The 26,598-nt window shown below is 40.5% G+C and overlaps 2 protein-coding genes and 1 long non-coding RNA gene across 4 annotated transcripts in view; 1 reads left to right on the top strand and 2 right to left on the bottom strand.

Annotated features, from left to right (window-relative positions):
* Window positions 1-4,498, bottom strand: part of ALK (ALK receptor tyrosine kinase) — a gene marked incomplete at its 5' end in the record, with an annotated part of 56,692 nt that extends 52,194 nt beyond the window's left edge. Inside the window, 1 exon segment of the mRNA XM_079298159.1 lies at window positions 4,335-4,498. Within this exon segment, the coding sequence (XP_079154285.1) occupies window positions 4,335-4,498 (164 nt within the window).
* On the top strand, window positions 150-9,183 carry LOC306798212. 2 transcript variants are annotated; one of them, XR_013773299.1, is made up of 3 exons: window positions 150-337; window positions 4,213-4,356; window positions 9,170-9,183. It is a non-coding gene; the product is annotated as an uncharacterized lncRNA (long non-coding RNA). The 2 variants fall into 2 exon arrangements; XR_013773300.1 differs by lacking the exon at window positions 9,170-9,183 and adding an exon at window positions 4,451-4,558.
* A 4,556-nt stretch (window positions 9,184-13,739) lies between these two features.
* Window positions 13,740-26,598, bottom strand: part of LOC306798738 (ALK tyrosine kinase receptor-like) — a gene marked incomplete at its 3' end in the record, with an annotated part of 236,864 nt that continues 224,005 nt past the window's right edge. Inside the window, exons 6-9 of the mRNA XM_079298938.1 lie at window positions 22,879-23,010; window positions 15,492-15,623; window positions 14,449-14,549; window positions 13,740-13,754 (exon numbers count right to left, since the gene is read on the bottom strand). Of these exons, the coding sequence (XP_079155064.1) occupies window positions 13,740-13,754; window positions 14,449-14,549; window positions 15,492-15,623; window positions 22,879-23,010 (380 nt within the window). The remainder of the gene's footprint in view (window positions 13,755-14,448; window positions 14,550-15,491; window positions 15,624-22,878; window positions 23,011-26,598) is intronic.

Genomic DNA, 26,598 nt, shown 5'->3' with positions numbered 1-26,598 from the left:
CTCTACACAAGCTTATTTTCAACACTAGTATCTAGGACTATGTTTTTCAACCTTCACTAGAACTGGGTCTTCTACATTGGTATCTAAGACCTGCATTCTCTAGAGCACTTAAAACTTATCCTTACTTGCTTGCTTGCTTATTCTAGTTTGTAAAAGCCCAGCAAGTCAGCAAAATGAGAATAGGCAATGAAGCCAGTTAAAACAAAATAGAAAGTGCAGTTATTGGGACATGAATTCTGACTTGTTGCAGCAGAGCATCACCCTCTGAGGTACCTGCTGACTGTAGGCCTTTCTGCTTTCCTCCTCAGGAAGCTCTTGTCCTTACCCAGCCTTCCAGGTAAGTCACCTTCCTGATCCCTTCCAACATAATAAAATTCTCAGTCTGTGTTCAGGAGAAGGTTGTCAGCAAGAAAATAATTTTGAAGCACTCTGAGTACTATGGGACCAAAAGAAAATTAGTTTTTCACTTTCTGAACATGCTTCCCTGCTAGAAGGACATGGCCTGGCCTTGCTATCAGTGACAAGGCAAATGGTGATGCTATTCATGACTGAAAATTTAATTTCTAGGGACCTCAAGTAAACTTCTCTTATTCCTTCCTCCATCCAGTCACTACTAATAAAGACTGGCTAAAAATTTAGATGTTGTAATGCCAAAAAAATTGAACTTAAGAAGTAAGGAAACCAAAAAAACCTTTCTAACCAGTAAACACCTGTAAATTCCATTTATATTTCTTCACAGTCTTCTTCTGTCATGAGACTGCACTGAGGTGGGACAGGTTACTACTGATATTAGTAATTTTTACCATATTCCCCTTACAGAGGTTAAAGTGAAATATTTTAAAAGAAAAGGAGAGGGTTAGTAGAGAATATAGGCCTTAAGTCCAGAGCTGGGCTGGGATGGCTCACATGAAATCTACATCCAGGCAACTTCAGTCTGTGCTAGAGAGTCCCAGAGAACTTTTAGTCAATGTGCTGCTCCACATGGCTGGCCTCAGCTTGAAGGATGCAAAAATCAAGAGATTAAGAATTTGTTTCTTTACAGCTTTAATTTTCCAGTCAGGCTTCAGCCTATTAGAGTTAATCCTTTTCCACCTCTCACACTGTGTAGCAAACAGTTGCTAAGCGTTGGTGATAATGAGCATCAGCCTACAGCAAGCTCCAGAGAATCACTTAGTTACATGTAGTTGTGTTTTATCTGTGTGCTGTACCTTGACCACACTGTTTAACTAACAGAATGTCTAATTATTAGCTACACAAATCACTCATCTTCAATTATATCAGGCTTCTGTTTGCTCTTGCTGTCACATTCTCACAACATTATCATTACTAAAATTTAAATTCACATGTACTAAAAAACAAGCCCAAACTGCCAGCTACAACATGGTTTTCAAGACTGTTTCCTCCTTGCATGTGTGAAGTTAAAAAAGAGCAATCCTTGACAGGCTCATCACTTTTCACTGGAAAAAAAAATAGCAATTTTCCATCAAGTAAAACAATCTTACATTAAGGTGGCTCTCTATTCTACTCTCAATCCAAATGTTGCAGTATTGCACTAATGTGCAAATTCCAGTAAGTAAAGATAACCATTTCTCTAGCTTTCTGTGCAGATTATTTGATTTGTAGATAATGCATCCTTTAGAGAGGGGTAAGCAGCTCTACAGGGGATAACAAATCACAGCAAGGATTGTTTGTTGATGTTGAGTATATCTCACTGACAACTTAAAAAGCAGCACCTCTGGAGGTGCTGCCTTTTATCTCTGGTAGGCACAACCTGTTCATCCAACAATTTAAGGAGCTCTTGCCCATAGCTGGCTTCTTTAATTGTAGCTGCTTTGATGACACAAATTGATTGACCAGAGCCTTGGCCCTTCCTCCCCCATGCCCAAAGGATACCAAGCATTTGGAATTGGGTTACAACTCTGTTGATCAATACAACACATGAGCTCTCAGGATTGTTCTGCTAACATCTTCTAGAACAAAAGTGAGTAGATAACTTCAGGAAGATGTAAAGTGCCAGCACTTCAGCTTCTTTCAAGTCCATGCAGGAGAGGTAAGACCACACACAGGCTGAAATTCTGATTGCATGTGTCCAAGGTTGCCCAGGCAAACACAGAGCTAGACATCTACCATCCCTCAGTCACAATTTACCTTCTTTGTCTTACTCATCCCTCTTTTCTGTTATTGCCAATTCACCTGAAATGTTCTAGTTGTGATTTTCTGCCAAAGTATAATTTCTTCCAACAGCCTGAGGGATATCAAACATTTAAGAAATGTCTGTTTCTAAAGATAGAGCTGATCTAATTTCTTGGAAGTCTTCCTAATGATTCTTTGAAGTGCTGTAAGCCAAACATCGAAATTATGGCTAAGCATCTTTTAAACAAGCATGCTTTTGAGCAGTTTTAGAACATATTATCCTGTTATTAATAACACTTTCCATTCAGTTTCCCAGTCACAAGGGAATGTGCTTTAATTTTGTCTGAAACTGGGGCACTGGTGTGCTTTTCTCAAGAGCTTTACTTCTGTGAGGTGATTTAACTTTCAGCGCCTCCTGTAGGAATATTGGCACAATATTGAGGTTCTAACACAGACCCTCATAGCTTCTGACACAAGAACCAATTAGAAAAAGACAGACATGGCAAGCTCTCTGCAGCACCAGCACTGTGTTCACATCAATTAACTACTTACAGTTCAATAAAACTGTCATTTATCTCCATTTATACACGAGTCTCACCAGTACCATTGTGGTATATACTTCCATAGAATTCCTACCTAATCTGTACAACAGTCCAGATTTCCTAAGAAATGGGTTTTGAGATGGTAAGAAAGATGCTTACAGTATCTCCAAGTCTCATGGGAGACTTCTTTCTTCCTAGGAAGGATTGGTTTCAATTAAATCAATCTTAGAAGAAAAAATCATTAACCTAGTGCAGTTTCTGTGAATAAATAACGACAAAAACTTTTCAAAAGAAGCCAAAACTTCAAAGTTTTCCTTGCTTATGTCTTAACCTCCAACAAACTCCCTTCCTTCAGGGAACCCATATGTCTTTCTCTGTAAGCAAAGGGAAGAAAGCATGTCAGCCCCTGATACATAATAGTCAGCACTGTGTTATCAGCTGAATCCATGATTTCTTATAAACCACTAGTAACCCGACTCCTAAGATCAAAGTGTTCCCTGCCTGACTGTGCAACCAGAGAGAATTTAAAGGAAAGCAATAGTACAAGGGTACAGAATAATTCAGGTACAAAACATTCCCCTGGCAACATTAGGAAATAAATCACATAAATAATAACGGCAAAATATACCATTCTTCAAAGGAAACACAGCTGAGGGGAATGAAGTAACCAGGTATTTTTACAAATGGTGCTTCACCAGTGATTGCACAATAAGCTTAATGCTGGCATTTTTAAAATCTTTGACGCACACATATTAATTATACATTCAGGACCAAAGCACTGGCAGTGTCCTTGTTGTATTTGCAGCCTATGTGCATCCCCAAGTGCCAGGAAGATAAAAGACATATTCATATCATGTTTGTTCAAAGTCCTTAGAAGGCAAACTACCCCTTAATGAAATCCATTATTTTTAGGGCAGAGGTTTCCAAAATTACAAGGGACACCAGTGCTCATGACACAGAAAGTAGATGCATCTTGCAGCCTAAGGGCCAGGGCAGCAGGAGGTGAAGTATGTCTGTGCCTTCTCTAGAAACTTCACACATTAAAAGTAAACAATGAACAAGAGTATTCCTTTATAGATAACTGGTAAGAAACAGCTAAAACAACACAAGCACTACCAGATAAACCTCCTATGCTTAAAGCCAGAACAGAGCCATGGCTGCCACAGCCCTCTAGCAAGGTGAGTTCTGCTACAGCTAACACAAGGGTGTTCAGATGGATCCTTGTCTGATTTTGCAGCAGGCTCTTTTCCCACCTCTTCATCCTCAGATTGAACAGAGGCTTTGATACCCAGAAAAAGAATAAGCTATGGAGCTCACCTCCAACTCTAGCAAACCATGAGAGAGCACCAAACATACAACATAGAACAGTATGCAGAGAGTGTTTCCCAGTCAATGAAATGGAGACACAGAAGTTTAAGCACCTTGCTGTAGACTACCCATGGAATCAGTTTTTGAACCAAAACTTTCACTTTGGAGATGCAAAATTGTATGCTTTTCCCAAAATACTCAAATTATTCTCATTGTCTGCTTCTAACAGAGGACAAAGCACTTCTACCCAAGGGAGCAGCTTCCAGGAGCAATGCTGGCCATTTTCATCACCAGACAGCTAGTGCTGACAGGATTGATCACCATGCAGGACAATGAGGAGAAGGCTCATACCTATCCAGTATCTCTGGGAGAGGTAAGATCATCCACTGCCATATTCCCAAACCTTCTCTGTTCTCTGAATGCCAGAATGTCCAGCTCTGCTCCTTTCCTGTCTTGTTCTCCACCAGCACCAGGGATACATTTCCCAGCAACACACCATGGATGAGCCAGGACATTCGTAGCTAGAAGAAATGGAACATATGAGATTAAACATCACAAACATTATTCAAAAATCAACAAAGTTCTCAGTTCTTTCCTTGCTTTCCAGTCACCAAAAAGTTGATTGTCCCATCCTCATACTCATGTCATCCCTTTAGGAAACTCCACAGATATAGAAGCCTGTAATATTTAGTATATGCTATTAAACATTAAAACTACTGTTTAAAAGATTTATTTGATAAGTTGAGTCTAAACAGTCTGTTTTAGCTTTCACATATGTGGCTAATTTGACAGGGGTAAGATTATACCTCTATTTTGAGCAGTACAAAGACTACACTCCCCTAAGATGCCACCTAAGAGATTCAAGTTAAGACTAACAACTTATTCAGTAATAAACTTTTATATTCCAGCAGCAGTAGCAGCAAAAAACACAGGGAGAAAACTACAATAAACAGGCATCACCAGTAATCCCATCCTCATCCCCCAGATACTCTTTTCAAAAATCAGTTTTTACTTCCCATCCAAATTTCTACAGATTTTTCAGTTAAAGTTCTGTAATAATTTGATGGGTTTTTTTATTAATTAAAAAACTTCAGGGAACCATTTTCCTAACATTTTTGTAATGATAATGTAATTGAATCAATTTCTATGCATTTATCCCTGTATGTAAAATTATTTCATGTGGTTTTCTCATTTTATGACTTTCTCTCCCATTGTATAAAAAGAGAAACAATTCCTTCCACATCATGTTAGTTTCACAATCCATAGTATATGAACATAGTCTTATTTTCTTGTGAAAAACAAGAGGAACTAGCCCTTTGCTGATAAAGAGCATAAGTAAAATACCCATATATATTATATTCAGAGCTGGGTTTCATCTCAATAACCAGTAGAGGTGAGAATGCTGAAGGAATGATTTGTTAAAGCTACATTAATGATGGATATTTTGGACACAAGAAAGTGTTCAGCACAGTATCTTGTATCCATATATATTAAATAAAGCACTCTATTTTTTTAGCACTTCAAAGCCACCCACAAAGTCAGGAGGCTTAGAATTAAATTTGCATTTTACAAAGGAACACCTGATATTACTTCCTTGCTTTGATAGAACAGAACATCCATATCCATTTCTCAACATAGAACAAATATGCTAAATTTTACTTGATGTTTCTATGTCATGGTGTAGTTTGTTCTGGCAGCCAAATCAGATGTAGGCATCAAAATGACAGAAGTGTTGCTATTATTCCTAGTTTATGATCACAATTTTGGAGTGGGTAGAACAAAATTCTGGATATCCATTGTATTAATTATCAGTACTGAATTTGGGTAAACACAACGGTTCATCTGCTGGTCTCCAAAGCTACAAAGAAAGAAGTGACTTTATACTGCAAAACTGTGACAGAGACTGAATAATATAGACAGGGCTCTTCTCTCTCTCCAGTCCAAAAGTCACTGGACCTGCCTGGAATCCATTGTACTGTGTGACCCAAGGACTGATAAATGTACAGACAGATATGCCAGTTTGTGTCTGTGAAACCATTTTGCTACATTATTTTGGCCATACATCCAAAACTGATGTGTAAGATTTTGAGTGGTTCAGCAACCATCACAGGTGCCCACAGTTCTTATGGGGACAAGCTGGTCAACTCTGGACACTGGTCAAGTCTAACTTCCAGCTCACTCCCACCCCAGTTCTGTATAGGATTCATGGAGTCCCATGGCTATTTCCACAGTGTCAGACAGTGGAAAACACAGCATCAAGTGTGAGCATTTTCACCTCCCAGACACCAGAGAGAAAAAGCAGAGTCAAGCAGGATGTCCAGGAACTATTTTAGATTCAGAGGCAGCTGAGGAGGGCTGAGCTCATACCCAACAACCAGAACCAGCACTGGTGAGAGAGGCTGCTGGCAAATGTTTGTGGTATAGGAGGCTAGTGCCATCAAACTTGGTGTCTGCATGGCTACTTCCAACAGGTGACAATCAAAATGAAGGAACTTGTTGGGTATTCTATATTTTTAAATGCCTACAAAGTGAGGCTTTTTTTTTGGTGCAAATTTAAAGTAAAAATCTATACCTTTCAGACCTTATAAAGTAATTTCCCTTGAGAAAACTGATCAGGACTTAACTATTTGTTTTAATATGTTTGGAATACCAGTGGACATTTAAAACTCTCCACCTATTTCAGGCAAAGCAACACCTTTTACTGAGAGCCCACTTTTAGGACCCAAGTGCCCACTCCCTGTGCAACACTCTATGTGACATTTTTAATACAGGTGAGTTGGAGCAACTTCACCATGCCCATTTTGGTAGCTTAAAATTTAAGAGGTAAAACTCCCACTAGGCAGAAGCTTTCAGACCTCTGCCTCTTCTGGAGACCTGCCAGAAGGTAAGAGGCAACATCTACGTGGTCAGAAGTGAGGGAAGAGCAAGCCTTTGATAGCTGTTAACGTAACACTAGAGCAAAAGCTGAAGCAATTGATGAATTGGAATGAATGCCTTTGCACACATGTCAGCTGTTTGAAGGAAAGAAGTAGCTGGCAATAGATGTGGGAGATCAGCTCATTGGCAAAGTGCAATATGCAGGCTCTAATGAACTGGCTCCGAGTGAATCGACTGGCACTGTGTCCAAATGGGCATTTTTGGCTGTGATTTCCATGGTTTCTAAGCTTCACAGCAGGGCAGTCCAGGTCTTTTCACACCTGCTGAAGTGAAGCAGAGCAGATGATGAGCTGGATACCATAGTAAAGTCTTCTGAATGGGGCTGGCATTCATTCTGTACAATACAGCATCAATGATGGCAGATGGCACTACATACACAGTGCACCCTGCAAGCAGAGCAGTGGCACATTTGGAAAAATCTAAATCTGGGCTGTTGGTGGAATACCCCAACATTATGCATCAAACATCTCCTTCTGTGTAAAACCAGCAGCAAAACATTCAGAAGCTAGAAACATCACAGAGAAATTAATTAAGCATATAAGGTAGGCAGTGGCTCAATGGCACCTTGCTTTCTGGCTTTAGAACCCACCAGAGCTGGTGATCAGCTGTTCATATGCAAACCCACTGACTCAGTAAATGAAATGGTCTCAACCAGTCTGGAGAAAATTAACAGGAGGGAGAGCCCATGGTAAATACACAGCATATTGAGGCAAAACTCAGGTCAGATGGCTACATGCACTACACTGCAAACACCATCTGGAAGGATGACTTCTGAGAATCCCCTTAGCTTGTGAGATGGTGGAATTTCTGAACTGACAAACAGCAGACTCAATTCATCTCAGAAAGAGAAATACCTAGAAAATAATCCTTATCAATATCAACAGGGCTTGGCAGGTGAAGAAAAACAAGGAAGGTAGATTTTCCAGCACAAGCTGCATAATTTCACAACCACTTGAGAACTGAAACTTCTATTTTACTTCCTTATGCAAAAAAAAAAAAAAAAAAAAAAAAAAAAAAAAAAAAAAAAAAAAAAAAAAGAAATAAAATGCCAAGAGCCTTCTGGGTGAAGTTTAAACTTGCTGACACCTGTGAATCTACTTTAATGGCTAGAAACATTCCAGCATAAACTATCTCCAAGATGCCTGACCAAGGACCAACGACACACACTTGCAGCAGCATAAATAAAACATTCTGCAGTGACACCCTGGAGAGCTGCTGTTTCTTTTTCCCCCCTTTCTGCATGGCAGCAATGCTTGACAATTAGCATCATGGTCCTACCTGGCAGGAATAGAGACTTGGCCATCTTTAACACAAGTGAAAAAAGAAACTGGAAAAGAAAAACATACTTCAAACAGGGCTTGGAGTAGAGTATTTTTAAGAAGACAGAGAAGAGTCTACAGGCATTTTGCTCCCAAGGAACTGCTGTGGTTTGCTCTCTGGCTAGCAACACCTCAACTCCAGCTCACAGGTTTTCATCTTGTGAGACAGCACATTACTTAGTTCTGATGCCCCCAAGTCCTTGCTCCCTCCTTCCATGATGCTTGCTCAAAGGAATTGCTCAAAATTTGCCTGACAAGAAACAGTGGATTCTTAAAATGCAGACATTTATTCTCCTGGAAAACATTGCTGTTTTCTTGGGTCTTCTTCACTAGGAGTGAAATGGTAGAAATTGTTTTCAGCTATGAATGCACTGACTCATTAAATGTAAATCAGGTATTAAAGAAGCTTGGAAAACATCTCATTGTTGAGGAGAAACTGAAACTGCAAGCTGGAATATGATTTGTACAGAATTAGGCAATAGCTGCAGACACCTTTGCCAAGTCTCAGTAAGCTTTGTACATGAATATGAGCTATCTTTGACATATGAAGTTTATCATACTGATGTTTTTTTTCTTACTAGAAATGAGAAATGGTTGCACACAACAGTACAAGCAAAGACATCTATTACTACTGTTCAGCAATTCAGACTTGGATTCTTATGAATAATAAAGAGGATCAAAAGGTCTTGTTCCTGGTTTTTGGCCAGATCTACAACAATGCATGATCAGACTCTCTTGTAGTCTGCAGACACTTCTACTTCAGCTGAGGACTCAGGTGTGCAAACAAAAACCTTTTGTAAATGATAGAATTATAATTATCCGATCTGAATATGTAGCCTTAAAATACCTAGGCAGGCAAGAGAAGTTAATGTTTTATATTAACAGATTCTCTCACTATTTATTCTTACATTATGACTTACTTTATTTCAGAAAACAGACAAAGATAAAAATAAAAGCAACAACAAAAGAGAAAGCATTCAGAATATTGCTGTCAGAGTTCTGCAGAATGACCAACATTCAAGAGATTTCAGATACTGTAGATCCTCTGATCCAATGACATAAAATCCAGGTGGGAAAGGGAGCAAGAGAAGACAGATGACAGTGAATAAGCTGTACAGATTTTAAAACAGTATTTTAAAATAAAAAGTATGCTAAGAATATTCTGCCAAATAAAGCTCATGAAAGGCTGAGCTAGAGGCATATCTATGTTGCATTTTTCATGCTCGTAAATTTTCAGTGTCAATGTTATTACCATGTACACTTCTAAGTTATTTAAAGCTCAAGGAGTAGAGGAGAAAAGGAGACACTCTGCAGGTGTAAGCATGAGGCTCAGAATGCACTCAAGGAATGATTTATATTATTGACTTACATGCCTTGAAAAAATGCAACCCTTCTGCATACAAAAGAGAACTGAATTAATAAACGGAGAGGATGAAAACATCTTTATATCTGTAAACCTGGCTGAGAAGGAAAACTTCAACTATAACATTCCACATCAACATGTTATATTTATTTTTGAGAGAGAGTACATTTACATTAAAAAAATAATTTCAGGTATTAAAGGAATGTGGCCCAGTTTAGTACTAACTTACATAATATAATGGTGACTTTCAAGAACCAGCTAGCTGAAATGTCAAAATAGCATCAGAAAAATATTTTCATTATTTTAAAGACAGACAAAAGCACAAAGCACATTTACTGTCACAGGAATCTGTTTATATTGTTTTCCAGCACAACTCTACCCTTTAAATTTGACCCAGGGCCTATCTGGAAAATGAAATAATCTAGTTCCTAATCACAAAGCAGTCCCTCTTTCAGAGTTACCCTATGGAGGTGCATGCAACAACATTTAAGGCTAATTTCAGATTCACCCCCACGCAGGCAGCAGCAGCTCTGCTGTGATTCTCCTTCTCTGACAGCCCACACCAAAGCTGCTGCTTGGCTTTTACTTAGCAGGCATGGCACTGGGATTCTGTCACAGATTCCCTCAAGCTGAGCAAGGCACAGCCTTTCTAAAAATAATTCTCCAGACTGCTCATGTTTTTGGAAGGACTTCCAAGCAGCAGGAGTAGTAACAACCCACCACGAAATGAAATATTGCAGGATAGATGCAAGGCTACAGCCCAGGCAGGTATAACTGCACCAGCCTCTTGCCATGTCTTTATGAGAGAAACCCACACACTTTGGGAAGAAACAGGCATGTTTCTTATGATCTAAAGGTACCACAACATCCTGCAAGACCTGAGGATGCAGACATCAGGGAACACCTCTAAAGAGTGGAAGGAAAAGCAAACCAGCACATGTGACTGTGCCTTACAGCAACAATGCTGGACTGAGGGAGGTGAGATTACCTTGTTGTCTAAACATGAGGGGTCAGAACTGAGTCTCCAGCTTCCACACAAAAGTGAGTAATCCCTGGGCACCTGCAGCACTTCTGTCAGCTCTCTGACTTTGTGAAATACTGAGAAGTAGGTGGCCATGATAGCTTGGAAACTGTGCCCCCCTAGGGGCTATCAACTGTGGCAAAGCAATTAGTTTTGCAATGGGTGGTGTCTGAGGAGACAGCATTTCCTTGGATTTAATTGCAATGTGGTTTCCTAGGTTCCCAAACACCAGGACCACTTCTAATGACAGGTATATGCATTCCTTCTTCAAAATGAGGGAACACCTACCCATCCCAAGCTCCTCTTTGCCCTGTCAGCCTTGTACATGCCAGCTGATACCCACTCAGGGTGGGAATCTCAGTGTGACAGAAGAGGCAAATAATGCTGTGCTTTACTGCTGGAGCTCTAAAAACTCTGCCTTTAAATCAGGCCACTGTTTGGCTTAATTCTTTGTGCTTCACGTGCATTCCTATGCTTAATTACACGTGCTTTGCTTCCAGTGAACTTCTACATGTGGGTTAAAAGGTTTTCACTCTTGATTACTGTGACTGTTTGGTTCCAGAAGCATTTCCTGAGCTTTTTGTTGCATCTCCCCTCTCTGGCTACTTCAGGGCATGGAGTATCACTTCACAGACTGTGTGAACCACTTCCTGCATTCACTCAAGATTTAGTAAAAGTGCCACAGTTTCTCCCTTCCATATAGAGTGGGTTTTAAACACAGACTTAAAGGGTCAACAAGCAAAGGGCTCTACTGAAAGTGCAACATGAAAAAGATAACAAAGGCTGTCTGGACTGCAAACAAGAGAGACTCTTTGAAGCCAGGGTACTCCAGCCAAGATTTAATAAAACAACAAAAGGAAAGAGAAAAACTAACTGAACCAAGAATAAAGGTCAGCATCCCAAACCGACTGCTCTGACCTGCCAAAAGCACTGAAGAACAAAGAAAATGAAAATATAAGGTTGCTCAAAACAAACAGGAATGAAGTACAATACAAAGCTATACACAAAGTGCAAGGCACATTAGGGCCAATCCCAAAAGTGTGGGAAAGTACAGGCTGTGTTTATTACAGCATCTCCTGTGTGCATTTTTATTCTTTTCCCATCTTCTGATGCATGTGGGGCAGTGCAGAGTTCCCTTCCTGAGTTAAGAAGGAGCCTCCCACAGGCCATAGAAAGGGCAGGCAGCCCTGTATGCTCCTGGTGGCTGATTTCAGGCTGCAGAAAGCACAAAGATGGAGAGTCACACTAGTCCTGCACTCAGTGACAGATCATCTGCCAGGCTCGTCCATGCTGTGGTGTCTCCAAGTGCTAACACCAACACCACTGCACACAGCTGCCCACAGCCTCAGCAGGGAAGGTCTTTGGACCAGGCTGGTCAGTCACCTCCTACTCCAGTGTGCCACAGTGTAAGATTAAACAGCCAGGCTCAGGGAGGAAAAACAAGATGGAAGCATTAGAAACTCCTTGTGGTTGGCACCCACTGTGGACTGCTTGGCTGTTTCCTTACCAGCTTTGAGTTCTGGTTTCATGGACATCTTGGCCAAGCCCCAGAATGCTCCAGCCTGGTAAACAGCACTGTGGCAGGTAATGTTCCTCATGCTGAGGCTGAAGCAATTAATTTCTATGAACACCTCAGGCTAAAAAGCATAGAGTCAGCTTCTGCTGTGGTGGGTGTGATTGGTCTAACATGACTGGATAAAAGAAAATTAGGGGATAAAGGGAAAAAATAACTTTGTTGAACAGCAGGTGCCCCAGAGCTTCTATGTAGCAGGGGAGAAGAGAGGGGCGGGGGTCAAAAAGCTCAAACTGGGGATGTTTGCTGACCTCCTTGTTGCTCTCAGGAGAGTGAGCAGAAATCTTAAGGATCATGAGAGCTGGATCAAATACAAGAGGAAGGGCAGATTTATGGCTGGACCTGATGGTGGAAGAATAAATGGGTCTAATTCACACTCACGCTTGCTGAAATCCCTTTGCAATGTGAATTGTGAGTATTTTCTGTGGGATTTCAGCTGCCAGAGAATCTGTCCCATATATGACATGCTAGGTAAAGCTGTCAGCAGTGACAGGTAAAAAAAACCTCATGTTTTACTGCTTGAACTTGAGCCAGTTCAATCAAGAAGAGGTTGAGGGTGAATAAATACTGGACAGCATTATAGTATTTTCACAGCCCTTTTTCTGACTATAGTTTCACTGTTAGGAAGTTTGTTGGCACCTGTTGGAGGAATAAGTGCGTTAGGGAGGCACAACTCCTTTCTACTCTTCTGTTGTGTTGAGAAGTGGAATTAAATTATTCTGTGCACAGACAGATTGTTCCAGTAAAATAGAATTTGAAGCCACCAGGGACCCAGGGAGAAGAGAAGCTTTTACACTATATGAAAAGGCAAGAGACAAAACCCTTGCCAAAACTCCTTCACTCTTTATTACCGACAGCTGCAACGCTGGATGCGTCCGGATGCCTTTTAAGTGCCAAGGGGAGTGACGGAGGTGGGATGGCATGTGAGCAGATGAAATACATGGCAGCTTCTCCCCCGAAGGCAAGTTTAATTATTTGCAGTGTTGTATACACAAGAAAAAAAACCACACAGATATTGGGAAATCATTCACTGTGATTCCTGTGTCAGGTGGATTATGGAAAACACTCGCTCTTGCTGGTCCATGGCAGAACAAGGTCTTAAAATATTCAGAACCTGCATAGGCCTTTGTCACAGATGGGAGGAAAAACAAGGTAGAATATATTTCAAAGACAGAGAACATGAATATCAAGAGAGCAAAACCAGAGGTGCTTTGCTGTATGAACTGAGATACCCAACAGAAGTGAAGCAAAGCAAACTTTAAGGCAAAGAAATGCCTTCTGTGTAGCTTCATTCCAGAGAACTTTCTAAAACATCCCTTCTTTTCCTTTCTGCATTTTAAGATCACTGGAACAGATTCTTTTGTCTGTTCAGTGTTCAACTAGCAAACAGCTGCACTTTGGTAGTATCAGTTTTCCTAAATCCCTCTGCTCCAGGATACAGAAGCTTATGTGAGATTTCTGAGCGACTGTGAGGATGTGAAATGCTTTAACTCAGTAGGCATGGTTCAAAGTCATAAGTCAGAAATAAATCTTATCAGTGATTCTACAATCTGTGAAGCTACAGAATAAGAAGATACAGACATATCATCTTTCTGAAGGTACATTTAAAGGGTTAAATACAAATGACAACCATGAGCAAGGGTGTCTGGCAAGCCTTGATGTACTTGCTTAAGCTGATGTCTTATGACTGTTGATAGCTTTTGTGCTTGAATATGAACCTATCTCCATTCTGGATGAATTTCTCTCTGCTGCTGCTAACTTCAGCACTCCTATGAACGAGGCTACACAAGGACTGGTAGGTTTGAAGTGCAGCAGCATGAAGAGCTGCCAGCCCAAATCCCAGCTGTGCTAGAGAAAGCATGTACTGCCTTTTCTGAATGACTCAGGGGCAGTCCTGAAGCCTATTCTGTCTTGGATGTTGCAAATATAATGCTTATTCATGCAGTAAGATTCTTCCTCTCTGTGTTTATGTAATGCTGGCTGCTCTTCTCTTACAGCATACACACCTAATTATGAAGATTGCAATATATCATGTGATACAATGAGGACAGGATATGATAGGATTTTCAAAGTATATTTTGTGGCATTCAAGCCCCCTGCACAGTGGGCATAAATAAGTATATTTTGTAGAAAATAAAATCAGAGATAGTGGTTGCCTTGCTGCTGACCTAGTAGCTATATTTGAAAACCTGAGTAAAATACACAATAAAAGCTCTGTAAATTACACAAGAAAAGAAAACATTATGACTTGCCTCACAGGGGGAGTTCCTCAAAGGAGCTGGAAATGCCATGCTGGTCATGACAGTCTTTGCTACTGCTGGTGCCTTGCTGGTGTTAAGGAGGAGTGCACAACCTGGATGAAAGAGGAGGAGGAAGGTCAAACTGCAGCACTCACCTTTGGGTTTCAGGATTTGTGAAACCTGCCCCAAGCCTATGTTAGCTGGCTCCTACCATGGCAGAATTCCAGCGAACAGAAGGCTTTTTCCATTTCTTAGGGATGCAGCTTCACCTACATAACAAACATATTCAGTAACCATACTTAAGGAGTCTGTCTGCCTTCCCTCCACTGCGACCTTCTGTTGCTCCATGACTTCAAATTAATCTTACTTGCAAGGCAAATAATAAAGTGTATCTTATATGAACAGAAAGTAACTTGAAAAAAAGAATTTATCTTGACCAAAACCAAATAAAAATACAGCTACAGCTCTTTGCTATTTGAATAATTTGCTGTAAACAAGAGGAACAAGGGCAGTATTGGGTTTTCTCTCAGCAGTTTAAGCCTTCAACTGTTTGTATGAGAAGGATTAGAAATGACTGGCATTTAGGTAGGAGAACCATGTACACAGAAATTATACATAAAAGTGCAAGTCAAGGGATCATGAAGCAAAGAGAAGAAAAATTAGGATGTGAACAGGGGAAGAAGCAGCAGTACAGGAAATCAGAGAAAAGAAATAGGAAAATCAGAAAGGAAAACACAGGTGAGTATGGTAGAGAGTCAGGCAGATGAACATTTGGTATGAAGTTTCTATAGGGGGTCAAGATCTGTATCTGGTGTCAGTGGTGGAGACTGAGGAACCACTTTGTACCCTCAAGACAAAAAGGGAGAAGGATAGTGTTTCGCTCAAAGCGCTCAGAATGGAAAGATGGCATTTGAGAGTAGAAAGGTGTGATTTGTTTCACTGGAGGCTGAATACGAGTACACAGGAAAACTTGCCTTGTGTTCCATTCCCTCTCCTCAGCATGTGTGTATCATTTTTGCTGTGGGTGCTTTACAGTTATGCTTACTCTCACACACCTTCTATCGGAGGGAAACGGTTGTGTTCCGGGCGCCCAATCCGCCATGGAGAAGGGTGGGACGCAGAGGAGCCTGGCATCCAGCCACAATCCTCTTCTTCAAACGAGCAGTAAAACCCAGAGGGAAGCTTTCCTGCAAGAGGCAAAGACACACAGACAGAAGAAGCCAGGTGAGCTGAGGAGGCTGGTCCTGGGCACACACAGGAGCTGCAATGACTATTCCAACCTGGTTTGCCCAAGGTACGTGGGCACTCCCAGCTCCTCAGTCCTTTTGTGTGGAATCCCACACGTGCCTGACCATGGGGAGGGAGCAGCAGGTGGAAACAATCCCCAGACTGTGACTGACTCCCCACACACTTAGACAAACCTGAGTGAGAGGACACATCTCTCTGCACACCATGGGGTTTCCTAAATACCTGGGCTCTCAACTCTGCAGGTATCAGCTTGCTCAAGGTTACATCTTGGAGATGACTTTCCTAAGCACTTCTTCTGCACCCCAAGAGGGAAATCTTGGAGAGGGAAAAATTCCCTACAAGATTCCCTCCCTTACAGTCCTGGTTTCTACTAAGCCCAGCTCAGCAACATGATCTTTTCTGTGAGCACTGATGTGGCCTCAGGTAAAGTACTGAATCCTTTTGTGCCTCAGGTTTTTCACCTGTGAGTCTCTTCCATGAGATGAATGGCTGAAAAGAAGATAGTTTATTTTAATCCACACTTTCAGGCTTTGAAGCCTGCTCATTCTGTCACTGGTTTAGGATTTCAGTTTCCAGCTCCAAACAATAGAGCTCCGTTAGCTTATTGCCTTGAAATTTGCCAGTTTTAAAGCAATAGTGGTCTCATTCAAAGCAGAAGATAATCTCATGCCTTCCATTTACTTCTCTACCTACAACTGCAAGTTCTTCTTACAAAGGGTGCAAAGTATTGTTCCTTTTGGTCCAAGAAAGGAGACTGATACATTAAATTTGTTTAAAATTGCAAGATAAAAGTGAAATTTCATGTGCAAACACATATCCAGGATTTTTTTTCTTTTTACTTTTAGCTGCTTGATAAAATCAGAATAAAAACTTCACTTACAAGCAGTAGGATAGACCACAAACTTCTAAAGCAAGAGAGTCTTCTGGTCAATGGCTACCAGTAATTTCATTAGCTCCTTTATGAGAAGAGCAGGCTCTTGAACATATAATTTGTTGTGATTATTAATTGGTTTTCCCCCTGAAATTATGTATCTATAAAGGGACTGTCAGACAATGAGGCACCAGTATTCAACCTCCAGATCATTCAAAATGTTTAAATACCAGCAGATCCCCCTGGTTGAGGTTTTAGATCAATCAAATACCTGCTCACAGAGCCCCATCTTTGGCTAACACCCCTCAAAAGGCAATTGACTGTCATTGGCACATGCACATGGTCCTTGGTGTACCCAGAGAAAACAAGTGTGGAACATCACAACTGCAGCATCTGGACCACAAACATTTGATTTTCTGGGACGCTGAATCACAACTCACTTGTCAGAGGAAAGTGAAACAAATCTTCTTTCTGTAGCTTTTTAGTAGGGCTGGTTTTGGACCTGGAACCTAACATTGAGGCAAGAGCCACATTTTAGTGGCATTTTGTGCAAGCATCTAAACCTGTCATGAAAAAAATCAAAAGCTGTACTGAAGTTAGAGCTTTTTCAAGTTTTTCCTTTTAAAAGTCTCTAAATTCATTCAGCCTGGTCTTTAAATGTGAAGCTGTTAAGCAGAGAGTTACTTCCCTGTGTTTCCCCCCTCCGCAGAACTTGATTATATTTCATTGCACAGCCTGAGGCTGGGATACAAAGAAAATGACAAATTATAATATGCCCTGAATTCCCACTGAAACAGCTTGGCTCGGTATCCAACAGAATTCATGTCATGGCCATTTGCTATCTAGGATGTAAACAAGTCACAGCAGCAGGAGGAGTCATCTTAGTAGCAATCCCTGCCTGAAGGCCAGAAAAAGTTCAGTGTTGATGAACAAGTAAGGGCATAAATAAGAAACCATTACTTTCACAGAATATTTCATTCCCTTTTTCCAAATTAATGTTTTATGAGTTCTCAGATGTCTCATGCCCTGCATGCATTTTCTTTGCTACTCTTTCTTACCTTGAATATGTTCAGCACCTGTGATTCCATGTGTTGGTACTCCACAGAGACCTCTTTGGCTACCACTTCTCTCCAACCTGCACTTCTCCATTTCATGTGCTTGTGATTAAAACTGACATTAGCAATGAAACTGCACTGATGAGGGGAAGCTGGTCTGATTTTATCAGAAAATCAAGGAAATGAGGGGCAGGGGCTACTTCTACTGAAACCTGCCATTTTGGATACTAACACCAGTGACAGACCTATCAGAAGATTTAGGCCTTAGTAATATTAAGATACAACTTGTGGGTACAAGATGGAGAACAGAGTAAAGTGAAGCACTCTGAGAATGAGTCTCTCCTTTTATGTGGGTGAAAAGCTGTCAGATGTTAAACTCGTTCTTAACCAAATATTTTCAAGCCTTCAGAATTAAATACCTTTCAAGAAAAATCTAAATGTGTTCTTTTTCTTTAACTCAGATTTTTTTGTTCATTAACAGCAAGAGAATCAGTAACTGATACAAGTTATGAAGCAGATGGAGTCACCTCTTTCTTCAGAATTAGGTGTAAATTGACCAGATACTACAGTTTAAATTTTTGAGTGAAATTCCAAACTGCTATTATAAAGAACAAATGTATTAAAGTCTACTTTACCAAGTTTAGGAGGAAGTCTCAGAAGCCAAACAGATCAGCTACTCAATTTAAAGATTCACATGAATCTTATACATAAGTTTGTTTCAATGATTGTTCCTATGCTAGCAAAACTGGCCAGCCAACTTCTACCAGAAATGAAGCATAAAAAGAGAAAATACTTTTCAACAGTCAGCAGAGTTATCCTTTAATGTCAGATGGCTTTGCTGAGCTCAAAACTGCCAGAGGTTAGAATTTGTTTTTATAAGTACAGCTTTTGATAAATAAAGAAGCAGAAGGATTAGTGTATACATGACAGGAACCTTAAGAGCATAGCAAGGCATGGCAACAGGTTGCTACTTCATCATTTTGCTTTCAGGAAGACTCTTCTGGGCTGTATCTGGATAAAAACAAATCCCATGATTTATTCACTGATTTTTGCCTGGAAAGCAAACTGGCCCCTGTAGAATTGATTATCAATGATTTTTGGTCACTCATACATGTTATCAGAAAACCAAACTTCATAGATTCCTCTCCTAGGTGCTCTTTTGAGTGATGTGTGCATGCAGTCCTCCAACCATGGAGCACAGCCTGAGTTCATCCTTTCAGGAATCAGACACTTGTCCTCCTTATCTCACCTGCTAAGGTGTTTAACATCCTTAAATATTCAATGAAGCAGAGTGAAAATTACCCTATAACCCAGTGATTATGAGATTTATTTAAAAGATAAAGAGGACATTATATCCTGTTCCAGATAAAATTCATAAAATGAGCAAATGCAACCTCAGGAGAGACTTGGATAACCATTTTCTTCTGAACCAGACCAGAACTCCTGGCCACAAGCTTGCAAACTCTTTATAGAAATGGAAAATATGGCTTCAAATTCACAGTAGAACCAGTCCTGGGTTAATTGTATCTTGAGTGAATCCTGTAAGTTCTGGGTCTCTAGATAATAAATATATTACTGGTACCACCATTATTTAAAATGTTACCATTTTAAAAATACATCCATTACTTACCTAACATGCTTGTACTGATTAACCAATATTTTACAAGGATGATTTTTTCGTGTGAATTTGCCACTAAAATAGCCAGAATTACATACATCACTTTTCAGTAAAGTTTTAACTTTTGCCCTGACTTACTGCCCTGCAATGAAAGATTATTGAACCAAAATCCCAGATACTGTTAACTAAAAAGAGAAGTACAAAACTGCTAAAATAAATTCATCCTTTCTGTAAAACAGAGCCCTGCCCATCTGTGTTAGCAAATAATTTGAGTTTTCATGTCTGTCTTGTACCACACAAAGTATATTACATGTGATTACTACCATAAGAGAAAGTATGTTGGGGTTTTTGCAATAAGTTTTACCCATATGTTGAGTGATTTGGTAAACTACTTATATAGAATTTGTTGCTTAGCATTAATAGATAAATGCTTGTGCCACAAGCTGAACTTTCACCAGATATGCTGAACTTTCCACTCTGTCAAATAAGAGAAGATCCCAGAGCTGGTTCAAGACAGAAGATAAGGAATTCATTAACAGAAGCTGCAACCTTAGAAATAAGAAACATCCTACCTAGAGGCAAGCAAGAGACACAGTGAAGAATGAGAAGAGCTCCCAGAGCCTCATATGGGAGACAACTGGGGCATTCATATTGTTTGTGTATAATCAACAAGGGACTTCTTTGTTCAAGGTCCCTCTGGAGGCACCCAGCTCCAGCTATTACACCATTTTAAAAAAGTACTTTTATAGAGGAATCTATCTTTCAATTTATGAATTCAGCAGAAATTGAGAATTCAAAGCCTGCCATGGTGGCTGGCATGTGTAATTCCTGTATCTGGACAGACATGAATTTACTAGCAGAGACAGCACCAGTGCTATCTGAAATATTGATGTGTGCTGCAATGAATGCTCTGCACAGTGATTTCTAGTGTGGCACTTCCATCAGGCTGCTGAATCTGTGTGTCTGATCCTGAGCCAACACACACACAGAGTTCAGCACCTCATCCCACTTCTGCCTCTGAAGCTGCTATTTAGTCCTGCAAGGAATCTGACTGTGACTCAGACAGCAACACGCTTTACTCTAGGGGTTATCACGCTCTGATTTTACAATTTATACACAGACTAATTGGTTGCAAAGCAGAACAAGCACCATGATGTTTCCTTGGCCATTAATAATAAAGAGATGTTAGCAAACGGCAGGCTGTAGAGAGATCCTTTTCAGTTAAGACAGGAACAAAAATAAAATTTTTAGAAAAAAAAATTAAAATAATGATAAAACCAATCAATACCTGTAAAGCTAAAAGACTGTGAAAGGCAAAAAACTCCATCATCTCCTTGAAGCTCAAAGATAGAAGCCTTTAATAATGGCATTTTTAAAACCTCTCGCCTCAGTTTTGAGCATAGCTCATCTTTTTCTGACAGCTCTTTTGTCTAAGCAGAACCGTTTGGGAAACCCTTTTCTCTGCTTGATAAATCTGAGTCACTTTTTACCACACTTGCAAAAAGCTGATGAAAATATCCATGTTGCTCAGGAGTAAAATGACAACTAAAACGCTGAAAGATGACATATGTTTTGTGTTAGGCTGCCATGCAGATATATCTGACACCTCAAACATTAGATCACTTCTCTGTTTTGTGTAAGAAACTTTATGCCAACAATATTCAGCACTGTAAAGAAAAAAAAGCAGAAGGATCAGCCATAGAACTGAGCAGGCTTGTGGGTGGATAAGCAGGCATATCCACACCCCAAGCACTTGCTCAGGCAAGCCATGCTTTTCTGTTCCTTGAGTGGAAGATAGTGTTTTTGGACCTTTTGGCTGGAAGTAAGAACTCTCATTTCCAGTGTCTATGGGTGAATGCAAGCCACTCCTCAAGCTGGGAATGATGCTCTGCTAAACAGCTGGCTAAATATTTTCTGCTTTTTGCATTTTCTCACCAACATTTTCAGTACATTCCTCTGCCAACACAGCTGCAAGTGCCATGCTGCCTTGTGAAAACAGCTATAGATGGAGGGAGAAAAGACAACCAAACCAAGCCCAGTGGATAACACATGCCAGGGAGGCATTGGCTGCTTTTCCACTGGGCTCATCATGGGGTACAGGGTGGCAGCAAGGGGCAAAAGCAGAGTCACTCTCCTGATCTGTGAATATGAGCAACAGACCTGCCACAAGTGCACCCAGTGTCTGAAAGTAACAGGTAAGCATGTTCCTCTAGGCCTGCTCCATCCCATGGCAGTATTTAGTTTGCATCATGATTGGTACAATTCCACCTTGTGAACTCTGCTCTTCCCCTGGTATAGACAGGATTGCCCCCACAATGAAGAGCCATTTATGGGACACAGGCACCAAAGTGTGTCTGAACATACAATTGAGGGTAAATGATGATTCTCTGCTTCCAATGAAATGAAAATGATTTCAACCCATTTTTAATTACAGAGTAGAACACTACAGAAATGCCATTATGAGGTTTTAGAGTTCTATTTTAAAGCTCTTAGATGGAAATAAAGTTTCAATATTACTAGTATGAAGCATCATTGGTTCTAAGAAGCTGCAAGTCCAGAGTGCTGACATTGTTCCTGTGAATTTAATGTCCACTGAGTGTGTCATTAAAGAACATAATTTCAAATTGTAACAATGTCTAAAATGATGGAGAACCATGTAATTTCAAGCTTTTAACTAGTTTCCTAGATGATCCCAGGTCAAGCCTATGTTCTCCACACCAATAAAGTCTGTAACTTTATTTCTTTATTAGCAGAAAATAAGTTAAATCTGCTAGAAGTTGTATATCAGCCATGTTAAGTTCTTGCTAGAAACAGCCAACATGTTTTTTACATAGCAAATCAACAACATTCTATTGTAACAGCCCACAGGCTAGATCAGCTGTGGCACAAACACTTTGAATAATGAACTCTCAATATTAATTTTTCTTGATATATTTGCCCTGTAGATAACCATACAGCTGACAACCCACCACTCCTGTTTGTAGGCTGGCAGATGGGAGGATGCTGGAGGTAAAATGCACAGAGGTATAGAAAAAGTGATAAGGCACCTTCAAGATAGTTAAAGGAAGGTACTAAAGTATCTTAGTTCCACAGTGCATTTTAGTACTAAGGCACAGCAAGTTTTGAGAAAACTCAGGCTGCTATCTATCTTCTGCTTTATGTTATTGGACTACTGACTCCTAAAAAGAGGGTAGAAAGCCAGAGGAATTACAAAGACACAGGAGCTGGTCAAAGACAAGCTACTTGCTCTACTCATTTTTCATCTTAGAAGTTTTCTCCTTCCTCTCCCCCTCTGCCACATGCTGCATTACATTTTGATTTAAGTTTTTAACCAACTATACATTTCATAATTCTTTAAGACATGTAGCTATTCAGGCTACACTTCCTTTGCATTTTTGATCAGGACACTGGAAGTGATGAAGCACCAAGAGCATGTTAAGAAGCTGCTGCAGAACTGATGTAGGTGAGCCCAGAAATATCAAAAGGTGCACTCCAGGCAGACACCCAGGGAAAGAGCATCTGTTATGGAGGATACAGGTCTTTTGATAGCACCAAATGAGTCTGTTTTTGTTAAAGTCTCACACATTGAAGTTCAAACCAATCTGCTTTTGGAAAAGGATGGTACAACCTGGGGGTTAGGGTTTACTCACTGCACATGTCTCCCTCATCTTCTCCCTCAGCACAGTCCTGGATGAAGTCACATGCCTGCCCCAGCCTGATCACTGTTCCATTCCAGCAGCTGAAGGAACCCTCCAGAGCCATTTTTGAGAGAGAAGCAGATCCTAGAGAAAAAGAAAAAACCAACAAGAACACTTCATAACCAAACTGCCTTCCTTTCAACCAACAGGTCATAGCATCCTGCATAACACTGAAGGGACAAGCATTTTGTGAAATCTCAATTCAACACTTGCTTGATAATTATTTATTTTTTTACTTATTTAATCTTGTCAAATGTCTGATGTTCCACCTAATAGAGAATTTCACTTCCCTGGGTCTTTCTGGTGCTATAATATGGAAGGCAGCTTTGACCTCTGAAGGGCTTAAATCCTGCAGCCTGCTCTGGTACTTCTCAAGAACAACACAATACACATGAAGGTTTTTAATTGTGTGTGAGTTTACTGTTGCCCTGACAGTCCTGCAGGCTGGTATTCTCTCTGTTTAGCTCAGGAGTAACATGGCTACAGGATTTAGAGAGAGCACAGGCTTTCCTCATGCTCTCCTGCATTACATTTGCTTTGGGTGTATTGTGTTGTGATATTCTGTGCAGGAGAGAAAACAGTTTAATCTCAACTCCTAATTTTCTTTCTCTTCTATGCCTACTCCTGCTCCTGTATCCTGCAGTCCCTTGAGTCAGGGAGCCCACACCAGACTATACCAAGAGACAGAAGTCACCATTTTACAGAAGTTCATTTTAACTGTGCTAAGCAGCAAAAGACATACAGCAATGTGCAAAGGAGACATCTCTTACAAAATGAGGTCACCAAACATTACAATTAGAGGTTGGTATCATCCACTCAGAAATGATCCTGAGTAATTTTCCCTAAGAACCATCCTTTTCTGGAGGCACTTGATTCCCTTGACAGCTGAGAAGTCAGGTATCAAGTAGCATGACTGATATAATTTTCCTTACAGTAGGAATTATCTCATGCCCAGTCCTTTGTGATGATACTTAGGACAAGGCTGCCTTCTGAATTAGTTCAGCAACATCCTGAAGTCAGTGTGTATGGAGGAGTCTAAGCTTGAGAAATGCCAGAGTTGCTTCCACAAAAATCTGAGTGTGGATGCAGTTCACTGACTGACAAGACCTGCTTCCAGTCACTGCTGCAAGACAAGCCTGGAAGAACAGAGAGATCTGTGCAGTGAATTCCCCATTGCAGCAATAACTGCCCTGTTTCATATGAAATGGGTAAATGCTCCAGATTAAACCAAAGCCTCTGGGCAGAGAGAGCCATTGTTTGCCTAATTCATCCGTGCTCACTAAACAGAGCAGCTACATCGTGTTCTCTGGTACTACAGGGAGTTGGAAATCACTGGTGATTCAATTAGATATGCATTTGATATTCTTATTTATATTGCCTGCCAAAACTAAAAATTAATGAAGCATGTAGGAAAACAACCACTCTTCTCTTCCAGCTTATTTTATGGTGCAAATCATTCAGGAGTGGGGGAATACATGCCACACTTTATTCATAAAGGACGATAGATCCTGAAAAGGGTGCTCTGTGTTATTGTCAGGTCAATTTTTTTTCCTTTCCTTAGATCAGTTCTGGCTTGCTACATACAGACTGCAGAACACCCTTGTATTCCAGTCCAGGTCAAGGCATGACTACAGAGGAGAAGCTTTGCAGGAAAAATAGACCAAGTAACTTGGAGCTGGCTGCTGACTGTTTCTGTGGGCTCCTTGATGAGGGTTTAAGGAGTGAGATGGTATCTCCCTAGTCTTTGCTGAACTTCCTACAAAAAAATGCACCCTCAGAGACACAGCTGAGAGCCTTCCCTATGAGAGGTGCAAAGCTCTTCACATGCCACAAGCCAGACACTTGGGGCTCAGGTCAGTGTGCAAATGGGCATTACAAAGCTGTAAGAAGGGATTCTGGTGACTCAGTAGGTGATCCCTTCTCCGAGGGGCATGCAATGAGCCTGAATAACACTCTGCTGTTGGAAGCACCACCTGAAGAAAAGTTAGGAGACATGTCAAAGAGCACTTCCATGAGTCAGCAACATCATGACACTCTTAAAAGATACTTAAGTTCTACTGAAATTCAAAATTACTCTTGTCTCTCTGAATTACCCCACAGCTGGTTTTGAACCCCATGTTTAGTATCAGCTTTCATATCCCACTCAGTTTATCTGCAATCTTTTCAGAAATGTCCGTGTTTTACTTCAGCAGCTGCAGATACACAGAGATTCAGAGGAGTGGTTATTGTAGGCAATGTTCTGTTTACTCAATTAATTATAACTTTTTAAAGGCACACAGTTTTCCAAGCACACAACTGCATTAACACTAATTATAATGGAACCAAGGCATCCAAGAGAACAGACTTGTCTTCCCAGGTGTTTTTTGTTGCTGCCTAGGGGCACAAATCTCCTGAAGCCAACTGACTGCAGTATTTGAAATATGTCAGTTGCAACTGGGAATCAGGCAATTCCAGGAGCTATTCCTCCAAAACAAAGCAGCAGATTTGCATGCTCATTCATCTCTGTGGAGACAGGGTCTGAATTAGCTCAGATTTGCATTAGACCAATATATATGTGCTCCTTGTATAGGTTAGAGAACACAAATAGCAAAGCTGCAGCCAGGGGAATGGCTGGGCTCTGTTAACAGTGCATGATTTATTCCCATCTTGTTTGCTTGCTTACTGTGAGCACAAAGGCAAAATGAATTGGAGAAAGGAGATGATTAACTAGTAAAACAAATAGATAACCAAAAAAAGCCCAAATACAAATAATCCTTTTAATGGGCCACTTAATGCAGATGTTTGCATCCAAGCTCAAGGAAACTCAAATTTTAATTAAAATAATTTGCAAGAAAAACAGATAGTTGATCTTTTCAGTTCCCAGACCAAATTACTCCTGGCAAAGTGAACCAGAATGACCTGGACCACTGAGTGAAGTGGCCTCAAGTCACACACAGAAGATGTGTTAGGAAAAGAAAATGAATGATATCAAATAAGTATCAGAGTAAAATTTGTGGGAGACATCCTTTATATTTACAGCAGTGTTTATGTAGCCAGTGGCATCCATAAATTACAGCAGTAATTAAGCTGTACCATGGCTGGCTTGGAGGCTTATAAATCATTATTTAAACAGCTGCATTAAATAAATGGCATCTCAGGCTCTAAATTGAAAGTAGAAACAACTCCTTGGAGGACAAGTGCCTACTTTGTACCTCACAGGTCCTGCTTCTCAACATCCCTGGCAGTGTTCAAATCCAGTACCAGACCCTGGACACAAATGACAGCCTGGGATTTTTACTGCCCATGCTTTTGGACTTGATTTCCATATATCAGGGTGGAAAGTGGAAAATCATGTGGCTTAGCTTATGCAGGATCAGACTTACTGCTCACACTGTGGGACCCAAGGGGATGTATTTCAATTCTCAACAGAATTTTCTCTGACTTGGTTTTCCTCTTCTCTCCTTCCCTGTCCTTTGATGAGCAGAGAAATCACAGTGTACTGGCAAGCTCTGGTGAGTCTGAGGAAGATCATTGCAAAATGGGAAACTTCATCTTCCTGCCACCACACTTGGCCAGGTGGGATGGAAAAAACACTTACAGGCATCCACAAAAATATCTCTTATCTGGCAAACTGGCTATACTGCTAATTATCATGCAGGGTTTCATGAAGCTGAACATAATTATACCTTCACA

This window comes from Erithacus rubecula (genome assembly GCF_903797595.1).
Source record: "Erithacus rubecula genome assembly, chromosome: 2".
Taxonomy (NCBI): domain Eukaryota; kingdom Metazoa; phylum Chordata; class Aves; order Passeriformes; family Muscicapidae; genus Erithacus; species Erithacus rubecula.
Note: the sequence above shows the minus strand (reverse complement) of the source record. Positions and strands in the feature narration are given on the sequence as shown.